This window comes from Salvia splendens, chromosome 15 (assembly GCF_004379255.2).
Source record: "Salvia splendens isolate huo1 chromosome 15, SspV2, whole genome shotgun sequence".
Classification (NCBI taxonomy): domain Eukaryota; kingdom Viridiplantae; phylum Streptophyta; class Magnoliopsida; order Lamiales; family Lamiaceae; genus Salvia; species Salvia splendens.
Window position 1 is genome coordinate 17,756,083 of NC_056046.1, and position 21,385 is coordinate 17,777,467.

The window sequence follows — 21,385 nt, forward strand, 5'->3', positions numbered from 1 at the left end:
GCACAATTGATAAATTAAGAAATAAGGAGAAAAAGTAGTTCAAATAATGTACTCCCTCCGTCCACACTTACGAGTCCCAATTGACCATTCTAGTTTGTTCGCCAATAGGAGTACCAGTTCACTTTTACTATAAATGGTGGGTTGACCTCACTTTCCACTAACTCATTCTCCTCACATTTTATTACTCCATAAAACTAATATATAAAAATAGGTCTCACGTTCCACTATCTTTTTCCACCCACTTTTCTTTGTATTTCTTAAATTCGTGTCGAACTCAAATGAGACTCATAATGACGGATGGATGGAGTAGTGGATAGTGGGGTTCTATAAATGGTATTCCCTCCGTCCACAATTTAAAGAACCCTTTTGCCGGCTAAATTCCACGAATGTACGTCATGGGAGATGATATCCGTCATTTGTACCCGGAAAAAAAAATATTTCCAGTGATGGGAAAGACGCGTGAGGCTCTCGCGTATTTGATAAACCAAACACGCGATAGTCTCTTGCGTGTATACAAAACACGCATCAAGCTCATGCGTGTTTGAAAACACCCGATCGGGTGAATTTTCAGTTTCAAAACACCCGGCCGGGTGAAATATTTAAGACAGGAGGAGTCCAAGGAGAACACCCGGTCGGGTGATTTTAACTTTCAAATCACCCGGCTGGGTGAAATTCGTGTTTCAAGTATGTATAATAACAAAAATTTTATCATGATAAAGAGATTAATGTAATCAAATAGTGCACGAAATTTACCTAGATCCCAAACCTGAAACTTTATGTTGTTATACTGCACTGTTTCCACATTGAACCCAATTGCTGCAACAACAAAAAAACGAATAATGTCAAATTACAATAAGTTTATTTCTTCTCTCCCATAAAGTGGACAATTACGCTTATCATCTCTACTAATCCATCAAGCGACAGTCCATACAGCAAAATTGTGAAGTCCAGAAACCACATCGACTACAAAGCCAATTTGAGACCAGAAAAGAGCTTTGGCTAGAACACTATCCATAAACTACATGACTTATCTATTAACACCGATAGCAGTTTAAAATAAAGCAATATGATCAATTATCCAATTATTACACAATGCTCCCATCATTGTAGATTCAATGAACAAAAAGAATTGCGTGTTTTGAAACACGAATTTCACCCGGTCGGGTGATTTGAAAGTTAAAATCACCCGACCGGGTGTTCTCTCTGGACTCCCCCTGTCTTAAATATTTCACCCGGCCGGGTGTTTTGAAACTGAAAATTCACCCGATCGGGTGTTTTCAAACACGCATGAGCTTGATGTTTGTTTTGTATACACGCAAGAGACTATCGCGTGTTTGGTTTATCAAAGACGCGAGAGCCTCACGCGTCTTTCCCATCACTGTAAATGTTTTTTTTCCGGGTACAAATGGCGGATATCATCTCCCATGACGTACATTCGTGGAATTTAGCCCCCTTTTGCCATTTCGGTTTGTCCACAATTTATTGAACAATTAACTTTATTCCACTTTTAGTATGTGGATCTCACATTCCATCAACTTTTTATACTCACAATCTAATATAAAACAAATACTTTAAATGAGTTTCACATTCCACTCACTTTCTTCTTTTACTTTTCTTCACAAAGTCAAACAATTTCTTAAAACTCGTGACGAGTCAAAATGGCTCTTTAAATGGTGGATGGAGAGAGTAAAAGCAAAGAAGAAAAAGTTGCCATAAATGGACATGGACAATTGGTATAGGACGGACGAAAAATGAAATTCGGCCTATTTCTATGAGACGGAGGGAGTATGATTCTAATGTTCCCCCATCATTTTTTGTTTATGCATTTCACACTTGAGTAAATTTTGTGAGTAGTCAAATATTTGCATTGCAATATCACACTTTCATAGTAGCTTCAGCTATGAAGGATGGATACATTAACATATCACACTTTCATCTTAAACTCACCCAAACATCAAACATCTTATAGTATATTTCAACAGCTGCATCCAAATCTTATAGTATATCTATATCTTGTTCTTGCTTAGCATACCCTCTTGGATGAACACCATCATCCATGATCCATCCCAAAGAAAGAGAGACAAGACTAGAGATAGAGAGTCAGTAATCAGTTGTGGATGTGTCTCCCTTTGATGCTTCTCCAAAACCACTTTCTGATCTGGTACAGTTTATGAGAGCCTGCTGTGCTATCAGGTTTGCAGTCGAGCTCTGCCTCTTGTCGCTCAGGATGATCTCGTACCCATCTCCGAAGTTATCCATGCCCGGGGCCAGCAGCTGCCAGAAGAGACCTCCACCAGCAGCTCCACCGCTGAACATGTCTCTCCACGATTTCCCAAATTCCGCGATCAGTATAGGCTTCCGCAGAACGCGCTCAGCATCTTGGATGTGTGTGTCAAGCCATTTGCTCATGAAAGACACCTGATTCTGATCATTTGTGTTTGATAGCCTTTTACTCACACAAAACAACAAAATGTCACAACTATGCATTATACATTACAACTTAATTACAAGCGAGTTTCGATTAGTAGTAACGTACCATTGGTCGGGATAGGAATGCACTGTTGCAAAATCAACCACGGGAACCATGTTGTTTGCAATGAAGCCTGTCCCAATGTTGGAGACTGGATTCAATCTGCTTCGCTGAGGCGATGATGGGCCGAAGAAGCCTTCTAATCCGGCTTCGACCAAATGGTTTCTGTCTACGGACTTTAAATAAGAAGCCATCTGTTGAGAAAATGGGAAGTATCAATAAGCATTAAAGAAGAATAGAGTTCCAAGAATGGAGTTCCAAGAAGCATTGAAGATGTGCATGCATTGTTCCAATAGTAGTGTAGTTCCATGAATATACATTTATTGTAGGATCTCAAAAGTCACCAACATCCCTATAAATATATGGGTGTTGAGTACCATTTCATCATTCAATCAAAATACAATAATCTTCTCCCATTGCTTTCTTCTCTAAATATGTTGTCTATACCATTTAACATGGTATCAGAGCGGGTTTGGACTCAGGTAAGGTATCATCATCGTCCTTGATACCTTTTTGTTTTTCCTTTTTCCGCTGTACCTATAACCATACAATAATTTTGTTTTTCCTTTTTCCGCTGTACCTATAACCATACAATAATTTCCGTTGTACCTATAACCATTTAACATACAATAATTTTGTTTTTCCTTTTTCCGCTGTACCTATAACCATAAGCCAAAATGTCAAATGACAACTATATAGTAACCGAAACCTCAGATTCATCTATGACAGATGAATTTGCCCGGCAATTTGCCAACTTTATGCGCAATAGTTTTGCGATGAACCAACCAAATCCACCAGAAACAGCTGTCATGCCATTCAGAATGACACGCAGCCCCTCCACATTGGTGGGAATAAGTTGAATGGAGAAAATTACACCCTTTGGTCCGTATTGATGAAGACGACAATAAGCGGTCGGGGAATGGTATCTCACGTCACCGGAGTGCCTCCTTCCCCACCGCGAACCGATCCAGCCTTCATACAATGGGAACAAGCCGATCACTGTGTGATCACTTGGTTAATACAAAACATTGAGCCTCGACTGGTCAGTCGAGTTTCACAACATCCGACGGCAAAGCGTATATGGGATGCGTTGGCCGTCACATATGGGAGCGGAAGAGATAAAATCCAGGTGTATGATCTTCAGTTCAAAGCAACCACACTGAGACAAGGAAGCAGTTCATTAGAAGAAATATGGAGCCGGTTGGGAGAGATCTGGATTTCAATCGACCAAAAACAGACGAACCCAATGAAATGTCCAGAGGATATGGAGATTCATAACAAATTCATACAAGATCAGAGAGTATGTCAGTTTTTCTATGCAATTGATAGCAAATATGAAACAACCAAGAGGGAGATACTGAAAATGGACCCGCTTCCCTCCGTCGACTATGCGTACAACCTGATTCAGCAGGAGGAGACATGACTCCGAGTGTTACAACAGGCAAACACCGGCGGAGCAGCTGCCATGGATGGAATTGGAACTAGCCTCGCCATCCGAGGGTGGCAGAACCCTACCGGCGGCTCTCAGGGTGGTGGTCGCGGCAACAACGGTGGTGGTCGTGGCAGCAACAGTGGTGGTCGCGGCAGTGGCAATGATAGAAATCGGCGAAGTGATGAAGAAGACAAGTCAAAATTGGTGTGTTCCTACTGCAAACGGAAAAGACACACAAAAGATTCATGCTTTGAACTAGTTGGATATCCAGATTGGTGGGAAGAGAAGCACGGCAAGCCGCCGCAACCGCAAACACCCTGGAACCGTGGCGGGCACGCCGCCGCAGCAGTTGGAGGCGACGGAGGCAACGCCGTGCAGGGGGTCGCGCAAACCGCCGGTGCTGTCCAGCCAGGAGGAAGGACCAGAAATGAAGCTGCTCAGCCGGCGAACACAACCGGGGCAGCAAACTTCGTTGCCAGCGGAAGTGGGAGTGTAATTCACGATTGGAGTGAAGAATTGATGAGGGGAGAGACGGCGCCCGATTCAGGTAGATTAGGGTTAGGGGGCTCTTTTATTGGAAGCCCCCAAATCTTTGGGAAATTGCAGGTTTTACCCCACCAAAATTCTCAGTCACAATTAGCCCCCAAATCTCCTGAAAATTCCATAATTTCCCAAACCACTTGCCAAAATCGATTTCAGCCTCTCGAGAAGCTTGGAGTTGTGTGTGCAGTATCTAATGGCCATGAGAAAAATGATAAATGGATTTTTGACTGTGGGGCAACCGATACCATAACATATGATGCCTCAGACCTTACCAACCTTCAGAAACCTCTAAAATCTCATATCCAAACTGCCAATGGGGAATTTACGGTGGTTGAGGGGGCTGGAACCGTTAACATTTCCCCAACTTTGCAGTTATCAAATTGTCTATATATTCCTTCGATGTCTCATAAGTTATTATCCATTAGTCATGTCACAAAGGAATTGAATTGTACGTTACTAATGCAGCCACAATTTTGTCTGTTGCAGGATATCCGAACCGGAGAGATAATTGGGCGTGGCACTGAACGTGATGGGCTTTACTATGTGGATGAGATAGCTCAAAAAGGGACTGCCATGTTAACTCACGGATCAGCTGACCGGAAAGCTTGGCTTTGGCATCGGCGCTTGGGTCATCCATCTATCGGTTACTTAAAATTGTTATTTCCTAGTATTATTCCTAAGCATGACATGTACTGTGAAACTTGTCTTTTATCCAAAAGTCATCGGAACTCTTACCCATTAAGTAATACTCGTGTTGAAACCCCATTTGCCTTAGTGCACTCTGATGTTTGGGGGCCCGCACCAGTTATTGGGGGCAAGGTTTTTTATATTTCTTAGTTTTTGTGGATGATTGCACTCGCATGACCTGGATATATTTCATGAAACAAAAATCTGAAGTTTTGTCACACTTTACCCATTTCTATAACCTTATCCAAACTCAGTTTCACAAAACCATTCAGGTCCTTCGGTCAGATAATGGGGGGGAGTTCGTTAATTCTACCATGAAACAACTCTTCCAAAACAAAGGCCTTATACACCAAACCACATGTGCTCATACTCCCGAACAAAACGGTGTGGCTGAAAGGAAAAATCGATCTCTCCTCGAAATGACTCGTTCTATGCTTATAGAGTCAAAAGCCCCGAAACACTTCTGGCCAGAAGCCATTGCCACCTCAGCCTATCTCTTAAACCGATTGCCCACAAGTATTCTCAAACACAAAACTCCTCTACAGGTCTTGTCCACCTTCACAAAAATTCCTCCGCCCTTGACTCTTGAACCTCGCGTCTTCGGATGCTCCGTTTTTGTCCACATTCCTAAACATGAAAGAACTAAACTATCCCCTTGCACTATCAAATGCGTTTTTGTAGGATATGGGGTAAATCAAAAGGGGTATAGGTGTTTCGATCCAAAGTCCAACCGGATGTTTGTTATAATGAACTGCAACTTTCTTGAAACTGAGTACTTCTTTACCCATCTTAGCGGTCAGGGGGAGAGTAATGTTAGAGATAACAATGATACGGACCCGCTAAGTTGGATCTCAATGCCACTGCCAACGCCAAGCAATCCTGATGTGGATCTATCAGAGAAAACAGTAAGCAATTCCGCTGAGCAATTCCGCTGAGCAAGTCTCTGATGTGGTAGAGTCCATCGTAGAAAGTGGCATCGCCTCAAATATTTCTCCGTTAAGGTTATCCAATGTAAGTAATCCTGTGGATACAGATAATTGTTTGGCTACAGATAATTGTTTGGCTAACACTGTAAGTGCAGAAGAAAATTCAATTGAGGCCGAAGAAAGGGAAATTGAGGAAGTCGAGGTCGAAGGAGTTGACTCTGACACTGGGAGGTACATACTTCCACCAAGGTCAAACAGAGGAGTTCCACCCAAAAGGTATACGCCAGAGAGGATTGACAAGAAAAAGCGGTACTCTGTTGTGAACCTAGCCAAAGGCCATTTATCAGAGATGGCTTGGGCTTTTGAGAATGCACTATATGAGGAAGAAGAAATACCACAGACATGGGAAGAAGCTATGAAATACAAGCATTGGAGGGAAGCAATGAAGAAAGAGATTGATGCACGGATTCGAAACCACACATGAGAGAAATGTGCTCTACCAGAAGGGAAGCGACCAGTGGGTTGTCGATGGGTCTTCACTATCAAAAGAAGACCTGATGGCTCGATAGAAAGGTACAAGGCACGACTTGTCGCAAAAGGCTATACTCAGACATATGGAGTTGACTATTCTGAGACCTTCTCTCCAGTAGCTAAGATGAACACAATTCGGGTGTTGTTATCCATTGCTGCTAATAGGGACTGGCCATTACACCAGTTTGATGTGACGAATGCCTTCCTACATGGAGAGTTGAAGAAGGAAGAAGAAGTTTACATGGAGGCACCCCCAGGTTTTGCAACAGATTTTAAAGCAGGTGAAGGGTGCCGATTGAAGAAGACCTTGTATGGATTGAAGCAATCTCCAAGAGTATGGTTTGGGAAGTTTGCTGGGGCAATGATTAGCTATGGATATACACAGAGCAATTTAGACCATACGCTATTTTTTAAGAAGCAGGGTGATAAGATCACATGTTTAATCATATATGTTGATGACATGATTATTACAGGTGACGACCTAGAAGAGATTGAGGAATTAAAGAAAAATCTTTTTCAGGAATTTGAGATGAAGGACTTGGGGAATCTCAAGTACTTTCTTGGGATTGAAGTGCTAAGGTCAACCAAAGGAATTTTTCTGCGACAAAGGAAGTATATCTTGGACATCCTAGCAGAGACTGGCCTACTGGAATGTAAACCAGCAGACACTCCTCTGGCAGTTAATCACGGATTACAAATCAGAGAAGGAGCCAAGTTGGCTGACCGTAGTCGATATCAGCGACTAGTCGGAAAACTCATATATCTCTCGCACACTAGGCCAGATATTGCCTATGCAGTTGGGGTTGTAAGTCAGTTCATGTATAAGCCGCAGACAAATCACATGGAGGCAGCACTTAGGATTTGTCGGTATTTGAAGGGAACTCCAGGGCATGGAGTGTTGTTCGCTAAAAATGGGCATCTTGAGATTCATGGTTATACAGATGCTGACTGGGCAGGGAACCCAAACGATAGGAAGTCTACAGCATGCTACTTTACCTTTGTTGGAGGTTATTTGGTAACATGGAGAAGTAAGAAGCAGAAGGTGGTGGCTCTTTCGAGTGCCGAAGCAGAATTTCGTGGGATTAAAAGTGGGTTGACCGAGATTTTATGGTTAAGGAGATTGATGAAAGAGATTAATCTCCCTCCAAGCAAGTGCCAGTTGTATTGTGATAACAAAGCCGCTATAAGCATCTCACAAAATCCAGTACAACATGATCGAACGAAGCATGTGGAGGTTGACAGACACTTCATCAAAGAAAACATTGAGAATGGGATTGTCGAACTCCCTTTTGTTCGCTCTGAGGATCAACTTGCCGACATCCTAACTAAAGCAGTCAACTCAAGGAGCTTTGAAGATGTGCTTTCCAAATTGAGTTTTGGAGATCCCACCACTCAATTTGAGGGGGAGTGTTGAGAAAAGGAGAAGTATCAATAAGCATTAAAGAAGAATAGAGTTCCAAGAATGGAGTTCCAAGAAGCATTGAAGATGTGCATGCATTGTTCCAATAGTAGTGTAGTTCCATGAATATACATTTATTGTAGGATCTCAAAAGTCACTAACATCCCTATAAATATATGGGTGTTGAGTACCATTTCATCATTCAATCAAAATATAATAATCTTCTCCCATTGCTTTCTTCTCTAAATATGTTGTCTATACCATTTAACACCATCTCCATTATCCATGCCTGAATAGTTCTGCCCGAGGGATCAGAGGTGCATCTTGGCTCATTCATGAGTTCCCAAGCCATGATTGTTGGGTCATTTTTGTAGATCACTCCAGTGAATGCATTATATCTGTTAAGCACACTCTGCAAAACAAAAAAAAAACAAAAAACACAAACCATGATAAAATCTTGATTTGAGTTTGCTAGAAACAAGAAATAACGAGTGTGTTAATATACACTAATATGATTCTTGTAGAGGCCTTTAACCATAGAGTTTGTGAAGAAATCATCATCAGAAGTGAGATACTGTCCTCTGCTTCTACCCCAATTCACATACTGCTTCTTCCCACCAAAACTTTCATAATTATTAGCCAAACTCAATATCAGCCTAATCCCACATCTCCTTGCTTCTGCCACTACAAAATCCAGCCCCTTCAAAAACAATAATAAAATCAATAACCATAAATTTAAAAACGGACTCAAACCTAAGACATTTGGCCTCAGACACTAGCCACGCAGTCTCTATGCCAACACAAAACACACACAAAGACTTGTTTTTTTTTAGAGAGGAGAGAGACCTTGAAAATTTTGTTAATTTTATAAACATGGTGGGTCACTGGTATTATTTTTTAGAGTAGTGATTTAGAGACATAATGTCTCTATGACATAATGCCCCTATGTCACTTTGCCATAACTATATTTTATATTGTGACTAATCTACCCTAATATCATATTAAATGGATATATATCTAGTTAAGGAAAATTATATCAAATTAAATACATTTATCTAAATGCATGCTCATTTATTAGAGATAAACGTGAATCATGCATTAAAGTTATAAATGGATTTCAAACAAAATCATATGTATATATATACTTATGTCATGTTAATTTAATGCTTAATTAAAAAATATTAATTCAGATTATAAATTTATCATTATAGTAGTATTAATTAACACACTATGTAACTAAAATGTTATATTTAATTATAAAATAATTTGATAACTTAATATAGTACTACTATTCTTTTATATCTAGTTCTTTTTTTAAAAAAATATTCTAAATATACAACAGTGAAATCATTTATTTTAATATATGAAAAAAATAAAAGTTAAAACATTTTTCTTCTTCAAATTTGAATTTTATAATAAAATAATATAGTTATTATGATGAAGAATTTTTGCATTATCTTATTTTTGTTATTTTCTATAGCTTTTGTTACAGGAGAGGCTTTCTTAAGTTGCAAACTCTGATAACTTATCAATGCAGTGAATTAAAAATGTCAATACAGTGACATTAAAATGACAACAAATAATTTTGTTGACATTTCAATATACTGTGTTGATATTTTCAAGAAAAGTTATAATTTTTAAATAAAATTTATTATTTTAAAAGGATCAATAATATGTTTCTATTTAACATGTGATGACTCAAATCCTTTGGTCTATTGGATAGATAGAGAGCTTGTTATTTACTATACTTCATCATAGAATAAAGAGTATTGTTATTGGGAATAAAATTTACATTTACTATGAAAAATTAGTGTTTAATATATAAATTTACTAATAGAGTTTGTTGCAAATAAAAGTTATTTATTGCAGAAAAAGTTATTTATTTTTGCTATTTGACAAGAGATTATAATTATTAAAATATAATCATTTTAATTAATAAAATATTGTTAATATAATCAATAAAAGCATTATTGTAACAAATACTACCTCCGTCCCACAAGAATATACCCTATTTTCTTTGGTTGGGGAAGTTTATATTTGCAGTTATGTCTATGTGTACCGGAATTAACGGGAAATGTATTTAATTTTTTTTAAAAATTAAAGAGATTTAAATTTTGTTAATTTTATAAACATGGTGGGTCACTGGTATTATTTTTTATTGGACTGTGGTTTCATCAAGTAAAAAGTAATAAAGGGCACCGACGTAACAAATGAAGGAAACCAAGCAATCTTATTTTGCTCCCTACATTGCATTATTTACCTTTTTCGTAATTGAAAATAAGAGTATTTTCTTCCAAATTAAAGAGAAAAGAAGAGAAAATGAGTATACAGAAAAGGAACATTGAATGGGGCTATGTATTAATTGAGGCGTGAAGAGTGGCACCTAATATGTGAAGACATGTAGCGTGGTGTCTCCTACCTATCAAATACCACGGCCACCATCCTTGATAGGAGGCAAACGATGAGCCAACACTCAATGAGCACCTTTGGCTTTACCTTCCTTTCAGCATGATGGCAACTGATCTTCCAATGGTATTCCTCAATTTCTTGTCTCAAATATGTGCACACCAAAACTTGGCCATGAGCAAAACTCGCGGCATATGTACGAATCGAAGGTCATATGTGTGTCACAAAGCTTGTATTTGGCCACCATATCCATAGTATTTGAGCAGTCCTTCGTTCTGTCGCCAGTTCTCTTTTATCTTCACTTCTATCTGCACACGTGATTTTGTTAGCTCAAATTTTTTAAAGGAAGATCTTGAGAAAAGGACATTAATGATTGCTCGATTGGAGAAGTTCATACCTCGAGGAAAACTTTCTTCTGCAAGAAATCTTCTATATCTAGCCGTGCTGCTGTTGCTAATACCTTCAATGCTTTTCCTTCCTGATTACAGTTGCCAATGGATTTAGTTGCTAGCAATTTCAATACTATGCAGTTCAGCTTTTCTTTTTATGAATCTAAGTAGATAACAGTATAAGGAGCCAAGCCATTGTCATGGGAAGAAGGAAGTGAGAGTGAAAAGAGAATCATAAGATTTGAGGAATACAAACCTACATATTCCTTCTGACTGATCGTCTTAATATTCCTTTCTATCAATATTTCATTTTGGCCTCAAACCATGTTTCAATAAAAGGATCCTAAAGTTTTCTGTTTACTTATTTGCGATGTTAATAGTATGTGATCAACAACAAGATTATTAAGAATATGAATCCTTAGAGGGGCGCCATTTACTGCTTCTCTATCTAACTTCTAACAGAAATCAAAACAACCAGAGATATACAGAGTACAGGAGATCGTGTGTATTCATGGATAGAAAAGATTACCTTTCCAATAAGGATAATCTTCTGTGAGTTCTTCTCCACAACAATCTCTACTTGGATGAAATCTTTTGCATTAGGCCTACTTTTATAGCTAATAACATTAACCTGTCCGGTTGTACAAAATGTCACAGTGAACAAATAAGACAATATCATCGACAATTTATGGATATCTTGAATTACTTTTAACAATTTCAAGTGTAGGTTACCTGACATGCATAAGGGACTTCGTTTCGGTACTGCATAAAGATTTTTTCTCTGACAATTTCAGCCACAAAAAATCTCTCGGGGTGCTCACTAGTAATATCCTGAAGACAAGTAATAACTTGATCTCAAATCTAGATCTTTACCTTCTGAAAGGATTAACCAAACAATTGGTCATGGCTTGAACCCATGTAATATTAAATAGATTTCTGATTAAAGAGATGAAAGCCAATCATTCCAAAGCTACAATTACACCTTCTGGAAATCTTTCTTAAAAAAATTTCAGAAAATATTGGAAACATAATATACACACCACACCTTAGGATAATAAGCTGGTCCCTTAGGTAGTTTAGATAGAATCCATTCCTTGACATCATCCACTCCGTGGCCAAACTTGGCACTCACAGGTATGACCTCATCAACATCCGCAAACTTCTCATACCACTGCAAGAGATGTGATAGTTAACCATGTTTGCATTTACACGAACGTACTGGAGTCTGGAAGCATGGATGCCTGTACTAGTTTTGAGGAAGAAAACTATATCTTGCAGGTTAAACTGTGAAGATCGGGGCCAGAAATCTTGGGCAAAATAATGTGACACAACCACAGCTTATATCAAGCACTCTGCATGCACTCATTCATTAGGGTCACTAGACCCAACCATGCTTTCATTAACAGAATATCATCTGGCACTTGTGACAATATTGATCAACTTCTTCATATCTTAGGATACCAGCATAAAAGAGCAATATATACCTCGATTTTCTTTGCAATTTCCCCAGGTTTGATCAGATCCTTCTTGTTCAAAACAAGCAAGGTGGGTAACTTACTCGTCCGATCTCCAACTCCTTGTTCCAACACCTCATCAATCTGATAAGAGATAAGTAGTTCAACTCAAAAAAGACATAAAACTGAAACTTTCTTCCAAAAATGAAAAATAATAGTACTCCCTCCGTCCCTCTGTAGCTAAGTCGTATTCCTTTTTTGGTTGTCCCATTGTAGTTTAGTCATTTCCTATTTTGGTAAAAAGCACCAACTTTTCTTCTCTCTTACTTTACTCTCTCTTACTTTATTATCTCTTCATCTCTCTACTTTTTTCCTTTCCTACTTTATTCTTTCTTCACTTAACTCACTTTGAACACAATTTCTTAAATCTCGTGCCGAAAAGAAACTTCTCTACTACAGAGGGACGGAGGGAGGGAGTAGTACCTTTTCAGGCGCCCTACAAGCATCAACAACAATGACAACACAGTCTGCATTAATGGCAGCACTCCGCACATTCTTCATCATCATAGAATCCAACTTATGCATTCTCTTCTCAATAACACCCGGTGTATCATACAGAATCATCTACGCAGAATCCCCAAAATTACATCAATTTATTAACAAAGGTAGATAACACCATTAAAAAAAAGAAACACAATCAATCATCAATTCCATCAACTGTTAGAAATACTAAGCATCACAAAAAATCTTCATAGAAACGAGAGAGAAAGCTAACCTGATAATCCGAGCTAGAGCATATTCCAAGGATACGATGTCTAGTTGTTTGAGGCTTGTCAGTGACGATTGACAGCTTCTGACCGACCATTTGATTCGACAGAGTGCTCTTTCCGACGTTTGGCTTTCCGACCACCGCCACGTAGCCGCTCCGGTGATTGGGGTCGTCGGAGACGTAATCCATCTCTTCCATCTCGTAATCGTCCAGCAAAGCAATGTTCCTGTCAGGCTTTATGCTCAATGACAGGAGCATCGACGACGAAGTCGCTTCATCTCCATCTTCATCCACTTCTACCTCCTCTTCCTCGTCTCTGCTCTGCACGTAATACCTACTGCTGCGCAATACATCTTCGATTTCTTCGACTTGTAGAGGTTTGCTCGATTTTCTCCGGCTACCAGCGGCGGCGGAGCTGCAATTTACACACCTATTCCTAGAGGACTGAAATTGGGGAAAATTCCTCCGTTGGAAAATTCCTAGTTTTGAGGTGGAAGAGGGGGGAATGCTGTATTGCAGAGCTAATTCCTTCATTTTAGGCTTTCTTCAAGTTCACAGGCAAAATTCGATACACATCTCCGCCGTATCTTCCGCCTCCAACCGCCGTCGCTCGATTTTTAAGCGTGGGGAAAGCTTGCAAACTCCATAGCTAAAAAAACAGAACGTTATCTGTTCGACTGTATCATGTCATCACTAGCTACGACGTCGTTCGATGAAGGGCATTTCCGGTATTTCACCAGGCCCATCAGTTTCTGTTTATGGGCCAAAAGACTCCACGGCCCAAATTGAGGAGTTGCCCCTCTCATCAAGAAATGGTTTAATTTATTTCGAATCTATCAGTTTTCTTGCTGCGTATTTTCTCTCTCTTCGCATCGGCGCCGGCGGTGGATTTGCTCTGACATTTACTCGTAAGCTTTCCTCGTTAAGGATTTTGAGTATGTGATTATTGTATTGCTGTATGCTATTTATTTATCTGCCTAATTTGCGTGTGTTATGAATTCGTGATTTTCAGTTTCGTTTTCGTTCCCCTTGCCTGCCGTAATTGTACTTGGACATTGTGGTATTTTATATGCTTGCTTGATATATTTGGGGGAAGTATTTGTGAAATTGAAGTTTAATTGCTTGAAGCAGTAGGCTCCAGTGCTATTCATAACTTCAGCTGAAATTTTGATCTCGAAAGGAAAAATGGGATCTTTAGGAAAGAGTGATGGAAAATTTGAGGAACCGTGAGAGATTGCTCCACCGTCTGTATATTGGTTTTCTATTTGATTTCCTGTTAAACACGATTGTTATTGTCTCAGATTTTGGTTTTATATACTCTGTTGCCTTTTGAATTTCTGAGTAGAAGTCTCATGGAACAATGAATTTACGGATCAGTTTAATTGTCTTGTTTGTTCCGCTTGTGATTTGTGTTAAGGGTGAAGTTCCCTTAACACGATAAAAGGCAGTCGCCGGAGCTTTGCCGGTCGATCAAACCAATATTTAGGATTGCAAAAAGATAAAATACAATAAAAGCTAAAAAGATAATTTCATATTTCTTGGTTGAAATAGAAGAATACACTATCTCCTATTTATAAGACTACTCTGACTTAGGGAATAAGAAATAAAGATACTAAGAATATATGGAAAGATATGCTAAATCAATACTAAACTAAATAATAGATATATGGGATATTCGTAGAGATATTCTCGTATCAACTCCCCCACGGTTGAAAGCCACATTGTCCTCAAGGTGGGATCCATGAAGTAATCATGAGAGTCAATGATAGCAGAAGCTTTGAGGTATCTTCTCCGGGATCAAAAACCTTTAGAAAGAAATCAACATTGGGGTAAGACATGCAACTGCCACTGCTCTTCTCAGAAGAAAAGAGACCGCACTTATGTTTCAAATGACTGAGCTCCATACATTTGGTCATCAAAAAACCCCATACTACTCTAGAAACTTGAAACCAAGAAGACGATGCAGGGAATCGGAGGAATGGCGTGTAGTGGCGCAGAGGGACCAATCGGGCATCGGCGTCTAGTGATGTCGAACGATGAACAGTACCCGTAACATCACAAACAAACAAATCCCCATAGATAATTATCTTCAAAGCGGTATAAGCACCTCCTCTCTTGTTCCAACAATTCTCAACAGCTTGAGATGACACACGAGCAACATGAATTGATGTGTTGATCTCCTTCACTTCACCAATAGAATCCTCCTCCACTTTATCTTCGAACAACGCCTCTTCTTCCTCACTAACATCGAGGATGTACAACTGCAACATTGGGGACGGTTGGGGCGGTTCGTCATCGAACAATAAGTAGCCTCACGATCTATGATTTTAGTCGCATCCGTTGCTAATATAGAGTCCCTCTCTGGGATATCACAATGCTCCCCTTCCACCAAAGCATCTAAAATCAAAGAATCTGACATTTCACCTACTTGCTCCCTCATTCGATGCTTACTTCCATACACATAACTATAAATCCCTTCTTCACTCTCAAATTTAGTAGCTGCCACGGACTGCATAGGAGCTACATCGAATGAAGTAGATTCTGGTCTCCATGAAGGGGTGGAAGCTGCAGATATCTCCGTTTGAGTTTGATTGTAATAATCAAGCCACACTTCATACTGTTGCTGATCACATGCTTCTTGTTGTTGCTGCACGTGATAGTCCCAAGCAAGGAGTCCGTAACTCGGCGCACCGTAGGGTGGGGTTGGGTCCCGATGCGGCGGCTGAACGTGGTGGGATTGATTGGGGGGCGGATAGCCACTAAGGGCTCACTGCGCAAGTGGATCCCAGCAACAAGGTGGATGCGGCGGCGGCTGATCGTACGATGCGTACTCATGGAGAGCACGTTGTCCCGGTGTCTCCCAAGGCGACAGGTTGTACAATTGGTCTGTAGCTGAATGTAGTGGTGGCCCCGGCACCGGAGGGGTGCTAATCTCTCCAACACCGCACGAATCGAAGCCCGTAAAGGGCGGCTGCTGGGCTGTATCAGGCGTATATAGTCCCAAATTTAAGTTTTGCCACCAGGAGTGTGGGTCCTTGTTGTGATGGTGTTGGAAGTCGGTGTGCGGCGGTGGGTAATCCGGGCGCAGTGGCTGAATTCCGTTGCGAGGCTGCTGGTAATCGTGTTGGTGGTTATCAAGTGGCCTCATCACTGCACCGTAATAGGGAGGCTGGTTATATAGGGGGTCTGGATCAGGCTGTGGCTGGACTGGTGGTCGAAATTCTCCAACGAACCGATCTGTATCGTCAAGGCGAGTCTCCAATTTCGATACAACCGTCATCAGACGATCAAGGATCGCAGCTATAGGGTCTGCTGCTTGCGCCTCCTGGAGCAATGGCATCTCCGCGTCAAGGACAACTTCTGTTCGCGGAATCGCCCATGGCTGATATTGTTGGTTGCGACAATACATGACGTGGCTGTCAAGATGGTGGTAATTCGGAGGATGAGCTCACGATGAAAGCACCAATTGTTAAGGGTGAAGTTCCCTTAACACGATAAAAGGCAGTCGCCGGAGCTTTGCCGGTCGATCAAACCAAGATTTAGGATTGCAAAAGGATAAAATACGATAAAAGCTAAAAAGATAATTTCATATTTCTTGATTGAAATAGAAGAATACAATATCTCCTATTTATAAGACTACTCTGACTTAGGGAATAAGAAATAAAGATACTAAGAATATATGGAAAGATATGCTAAATCAATACTAAACTAAATAATAGATATATGGGATATTCGTAGAGATATTCTCGTATCAATGTGTGACTTTGTTGGAGATTTTTTTTGTAACTATTGAGTTCAAATCTGGCAGAACCTCCTTCTGAAAGTGGTAGTTATGTTGTCCCAACGTGTTCCTGCAACTGAGGATTCGATTAGTGCTGCTAAAGAGAAAACTGCTGCTGAGGCCATCCCTCTCCTTTATGGGATCCTTGAAGATCCTTCATCTTCTTCAGAAGCCTTAAAGATCAAAGAATTGGCTATTACCGACCTATCAGATCGTCTAAGGGAAGTTGGCCGAGCAGAAGAACTGCAGAGCCTACTTACTAAATTGCGGCCTTTCTTTTCCTTGATCCCTAAAGCAAAAACTGCAAAGCTTGTCCGTGGTATTATCGATTCAGTTGCTAAAATACCTAGGACCTCTGATCTCCAAATCTCTCTCTGTAAGGAGATTGTGCAATGGACAAGGGCTGAGAAGCGCACTTTTCTCCGTCAACGAATTGAGGCTAGGCTTGCAGCTCTTTTGATGGAAAGTAAGGAATATTCAGAAGCACTGAATCTTCTTTCAGGTCTCATTAAAGAGGTTAGAAGATTAGATGACAAGCTGCTGCTTGTGGAAATTGATTTGCTTGAGAGCAAACTCCATTTTGCCCTGAGAAACCTGCCCAAAGCCAAGGCTGCACTTACTGCTGCAAGAACAGCAGCAAATGCGGTGTATGTGCCCCCAGCGCAGCAGGGCACCATAGATTTGCAGAGTGGAATCCTCCATGCTGAAGAGAAGGACTACAAAACAGCATACAGCTACTTCTTTGAAGCATTTGAAGCTTTCAACACTCTTGCAGATCCCCAGGCAATTTACGGCCTTAAGTACATGCTTCTGTGCAAAATTATGGTGAACCAGGCTGAGGACGTGGCAGGAATTATATCATCACCCAAGGTTGGTTTGCAATATAAAGGACCAGAACTAGATGCAATGAAGGCCATTGCTGACGCTCACTCAAAGCGCTCGCTGAAGCTCTTTGAGACTGCCCTGCAGAATTTCAAGAATGAGTTGGATGAGGACCCAATTGTCCACAGGCACCTTTCCGCCCTCTATGACACACTACAGGAGCAGAATCTTTGCAGGTTGATCGAGCCATTCTCAAGAGTCGAGATTGCCCACATTTCTGAGTTAATCGAGTTGCCATCCCACCAAGTTGAGAAGAAATTATCTCAGATGATTCTGGATAAGAAGTTTGCAGGGACTCTAGACCAGGGTGCTGGATGCCTGATCATATTTGATTATCCCAAGACTGACGCCATCTACCCAGCGACTTTGGAGACTATATCAAACATGGAGAAGGTTGTGGACAGCCTCTATGCAAGGTCAGCCAAAATAATGGCTTGAGAATCACATGGCAGCATAGAACTTTTCTTCTTAGCGATTTATGTTCCATGAATTAAGACGCCTATTACTTTCTTGATGTTCATCTAATCGTTGTAACCTTCTTTTGTCGGGCAGTGTCACATTTGAGCACTAGGTTGATGCATCTTATTTGAATTTCTGACTTTCTATGTGCTCCATATTTGCATGGTTCCTTTTCTAGTATATAGACTATTTCTAGTTTCATTTTTGCTTGTGGACTGTTTCTGTACTGAATGAAATGGAATTTTTTATGCACATCTAGAAATTAACAAGATTGACCCATGAAGATATTCTTGGTTTTATAGCAGCCATCTTGAGCATTGTCTGATTTGAGCTAAGCTTCAAAATATTTAAGAAAAAACATCCTATTTATCAGTAAGAACCAAAAATTTGCTAAAGAATTCGGCATGTAACGAGCCAATCTTTTACATCAAGCTCGACTTGAAGTGTAGACATTCTCTATTGGAAAAAACACAAAAAGATTCATATTTTGGCATTTAATTGCCTCCGTATAGTAGCTACTCAGAGTTGGCAGTCACGAGATGGTGCTTAACCCCTTGTTTTTCTATTATTATGACTACTATCATTCTTACAGTATGGCCGTATGGGCTGTGGCAGCGACGGAACGGGCTCAAGTCCCCTGGAAAGGGGCGCCGGAGAAGCTTGTGCTGAGCTTTGGGAAGACGATCCATTATCACCGTGTAAGTAAGAGTACAATAAGATTCCCGAACCTAGCATCAATGTGGCAGAAATCGAACCCCAGATCCATCTCCGTCTTCTTTTCCAAAGCCTGAGTCGCCTTGCTGTTCTGCAAAAGGTCGAGACGGAGAGATGAGATGAGAGACTAATATAAATGTCGAAAATAGTAGAAATTAGAAGAAAATGAAACATCTATCAAGCTTATCATTCAAGAATCAACTCCATAACATATAATCACAAAACCATGAGACTTAATGAGTTGTTAGAGATTATTTGGAAGAGTGATACGATATTTTGTAATATGAGCAGAAATCGTTTCCTACGTTGGTCTCTAAGACCATGTTTATCGGTCCATGAGGTCGACCCCCACATCATTAAACTAATTAAAAAAAATTATTCAATACATGGGTCTCTCTCTTTGACATAGGTTGCCTTCTCTCTTCAAAAGGTCACTCTCCCCACTCTCACCACTCAGCCAATGAGATTGTGCCAAATGACACAATTTCATTGGCTGATATTATTCTTTTTAATAATTTATATATTTTTAATATATTATATTAAAAAATTATAAAAATTATATCAAAATTCATAATTTTTCTTCTTCTATAAATAGAGACCACATTTGCTATAATTTTGCACACAAAACAATATCATCTTTTCTCTTCCTATAATCCTTATTGTTTAATAGAATTTCATATTTTTTGTTTCCCTTGTTGCTAGCTATGGAGGATGATGAGAATAATATATTCTCCGATTCTCCAAATTTCTACCATTCCCAAAACATCAACCCTTCCCAAAATGTTAACCCTTCTCAATATTATTTCCCTAGCCTTGATGATTTTTCGAATTCTGAGCAATTTCAAAGTTCATTTCAAAATCAACAATCAAGTCAAGACATATCACAAACCAAGAATGTTGTTAACACCCCACATGGTTGGAGTGAGCAAGAAGACATGGCATTAATGTCTGCTTGGTGTTTCGTGAGCACAAATGCAGTTGTTGGCACCAACCAAACTAGTAACCATCTATGGCATTAATGTCTGCTTGGTGTTTTGCAAGCTCGTTTTGCTTTTATCAAATGTTTATGTCTTATTTGGGATCGTGATATTATGAGGAAAATAATGATTGCTTGCATAATCTTGCACAATATGATAGTGGAAGACGAAAGAAGCACGTATTCGAACTATTGTGATCCAGCAGAATTTATTCAAGATCGACTTGGACAAAGTAGTCGTGAGAATGAAGATGGAGATGCGAATAATGATTTCATATATTCTACGAATAGGATTGCGAGTCTAGCTTCTTACATGAAAAATAAAGCCCAACTTCAAAACAAAGAAGCTCACAAAGCTCTGCTAAACGATTTGGTAGAGCATATGTGGGTAAAATTCGGCAGTTGCAATTGAATGACTAGTTTTCATCTTATGTATGAGCACCAATTATGTATTTTCAATTTCGTATTTCAAAGATTGTAATTTATGTTTTTTATTTGTTTGTTTTTATAATTTTTAGTTTGTCATTTATTACGTTTTTCGATAAATTTACAATAATAAATATTTCATGTAATAATAATAGTATTAAAAAATAATATAAAAATAAATATATAATAGTGTGGTTGGGTGGTCATTGATAAACCATGAAAATATATGTGGTTGGGTTGGATGAATATTAATGATGTGGAGGAGATAGAAATGAATTAAATATTGAAAAAGTGGATGGTTTGGTTGGGTTGGGTTGTGGGTTGTTGATAAACATGCCATCTATTCAATCCAATCCAACCTAACCATCCACTTTTTCAATATTTAATTAATTTCTATTTCATTCATATCATCTTCGGCATCATCATATTCATCCAACCCAACCATCTTCTCTTTTTTTACTCTTTCCGTTCGTGAAATGTTGTCCACCTGTCATTTTAGTCTGTCCGATGTCCACTTTATTTTTTCCATTTTTGGTGAATGGACTTCAGTTTCTGCTAACTCATTATACTCATATTCTATTATAAAAATTATATATAAATGTGAGACTCACATTCCACTAAGTTTTTCCACTCGTTTTGTTTTACATTTCTTAAAACTGGTGATCAAACCAAATAAGATGCCTATTGTGAGATGGAGGGAGTATAAAATAAAATTAAAATCAAAATTAGTCGTTCATGATCGATTGGAATTTTTTGAAGTTTTTATATTTATAATTAATAAAGGTAAGATAAGAAAAATATAAAAAACGGATAAACCATGTGTCAAGTTTCGATTTTCTGACTTTTGTATGCTTTTACAATTTTAATTACATGCATCTTCGCAGTATTAATTAAGCGCGTAGAGCATGATTTGTAAACGAGTTCCGGTCAACGAAATGCTCAACGTGTGAAAGCGCAATTAGCCCTTTTTCAATTTCAATTCAACTCCAATTTGACAATAGTGAACTTAATTAAGCAATAATCATTGTGGCAAAATATTCTGATTTAAAATTTTAAGATCAGTAACTATTATAGCAAAATA

General features: G+C 39.3%; 3 protein-coding genes across 9 annotated transcripts; 1 reads left to right on the forward strand and 2 right to left on the reverse strand.

Moving 5' to 3' along the window:
- Window positions 1-2,060: 2,060 nt before the first annotated feature.
- On the reverse strand, window positions 2,061-10,490 carry LOC121766797 (mannan endo-1,4-beta-mannosidase 7-like). The gene is made up of 5 exons (XM_042163041.1): window positions 10,479-10,490; window positions 8,554-8,748; window positions 8,320-8,460; window positions 2,537-2,724; window positions 2,061-2,446 (listed from the first exon to the last, which is right to left on the reverse strand). The coding sequence occupies exons 1-5, from the start codon at window positions 10,488-10,490 to the stop codon at window positions 2,101-2,103; spliced, it is 882 nt and encodes a 293-aa protein (XP_042018975.1). The 3' UTR covers window positions 2,061-2,100.
- LOC121767694 (GTPase ERA-like, chloroplastic) lies at window positions 10,260-13,719 on the reverse strand. The gene is made up of 8 exons (XM_042164020.1): window positions 13,073-13,719; window positions 12,781-12,921; window positions 12,328-12,441; window positions 11,889-12,014; window positions 11,576-11,674; window positions 11,373-11,474; window positions 10,852-10,932; window positions 10,260-10,762 (listed from the first exon to the last, which is right to left on the reverse strand). The coding sequence occupies exons 1-8, from the start codon at window positions 13,598-13,600 to the stop codon at window positions 10,676-10,678; spliced, it is 1,278 nt and encodes a 425-aa protein (XP_042019954.1). The 5' UTR covers window positions 13,601-13,719; the 3' UTR covers window positions 10,260-10,675.
- A 70-nt stretch (window positions 13,720-13,789) lies between these two features.
- On the forward strand, window positions 13,790-20,403 carry LOC121767695 (26S proteasome non-ATPase regulatory subunit 11 homolog). Of its 7 annotated transcripts, XR_006043175.1 has the most exons (3): window positions 13,865-13,974; window positions 18,781-18,886; window positions 20,040-20,403. XR_006043175.1 is itself a non-coding variant. In XM_042164021.1 (2 exons), exon 2 carries the CDS (start codon window positions 16,899-16,901, stop codon window positions 18,165-18,167), a length of 1,269 nt encoding a protein of 422 aa, XP_042019955.1. In that variant the 5' UTR covers window positions 13,848-13,974; window positions 16,875-16,898; the 3' UTR covers window positions 18,168-18,389. The 7 variants fall into 7 exon arrangements, 2 of the variants coding, with proteins under 2 accessions (XP_042019955.1, XP_042019956.1); XR_006043174.1 differs by lacking the exon at window positions 20,040-20,403 and having other exon boundaries at window positions 13,790-14,001; window positions 18,781-19,287; XR_006043177.1 differs by lacking the exon at window positions 20,040-20,403 and having other exon boundaries at window positions 13,790-14,001; window positions 18,804-19,287.
- Window positions 20,404-21,385: the final 982 nt, after the last annotated feature.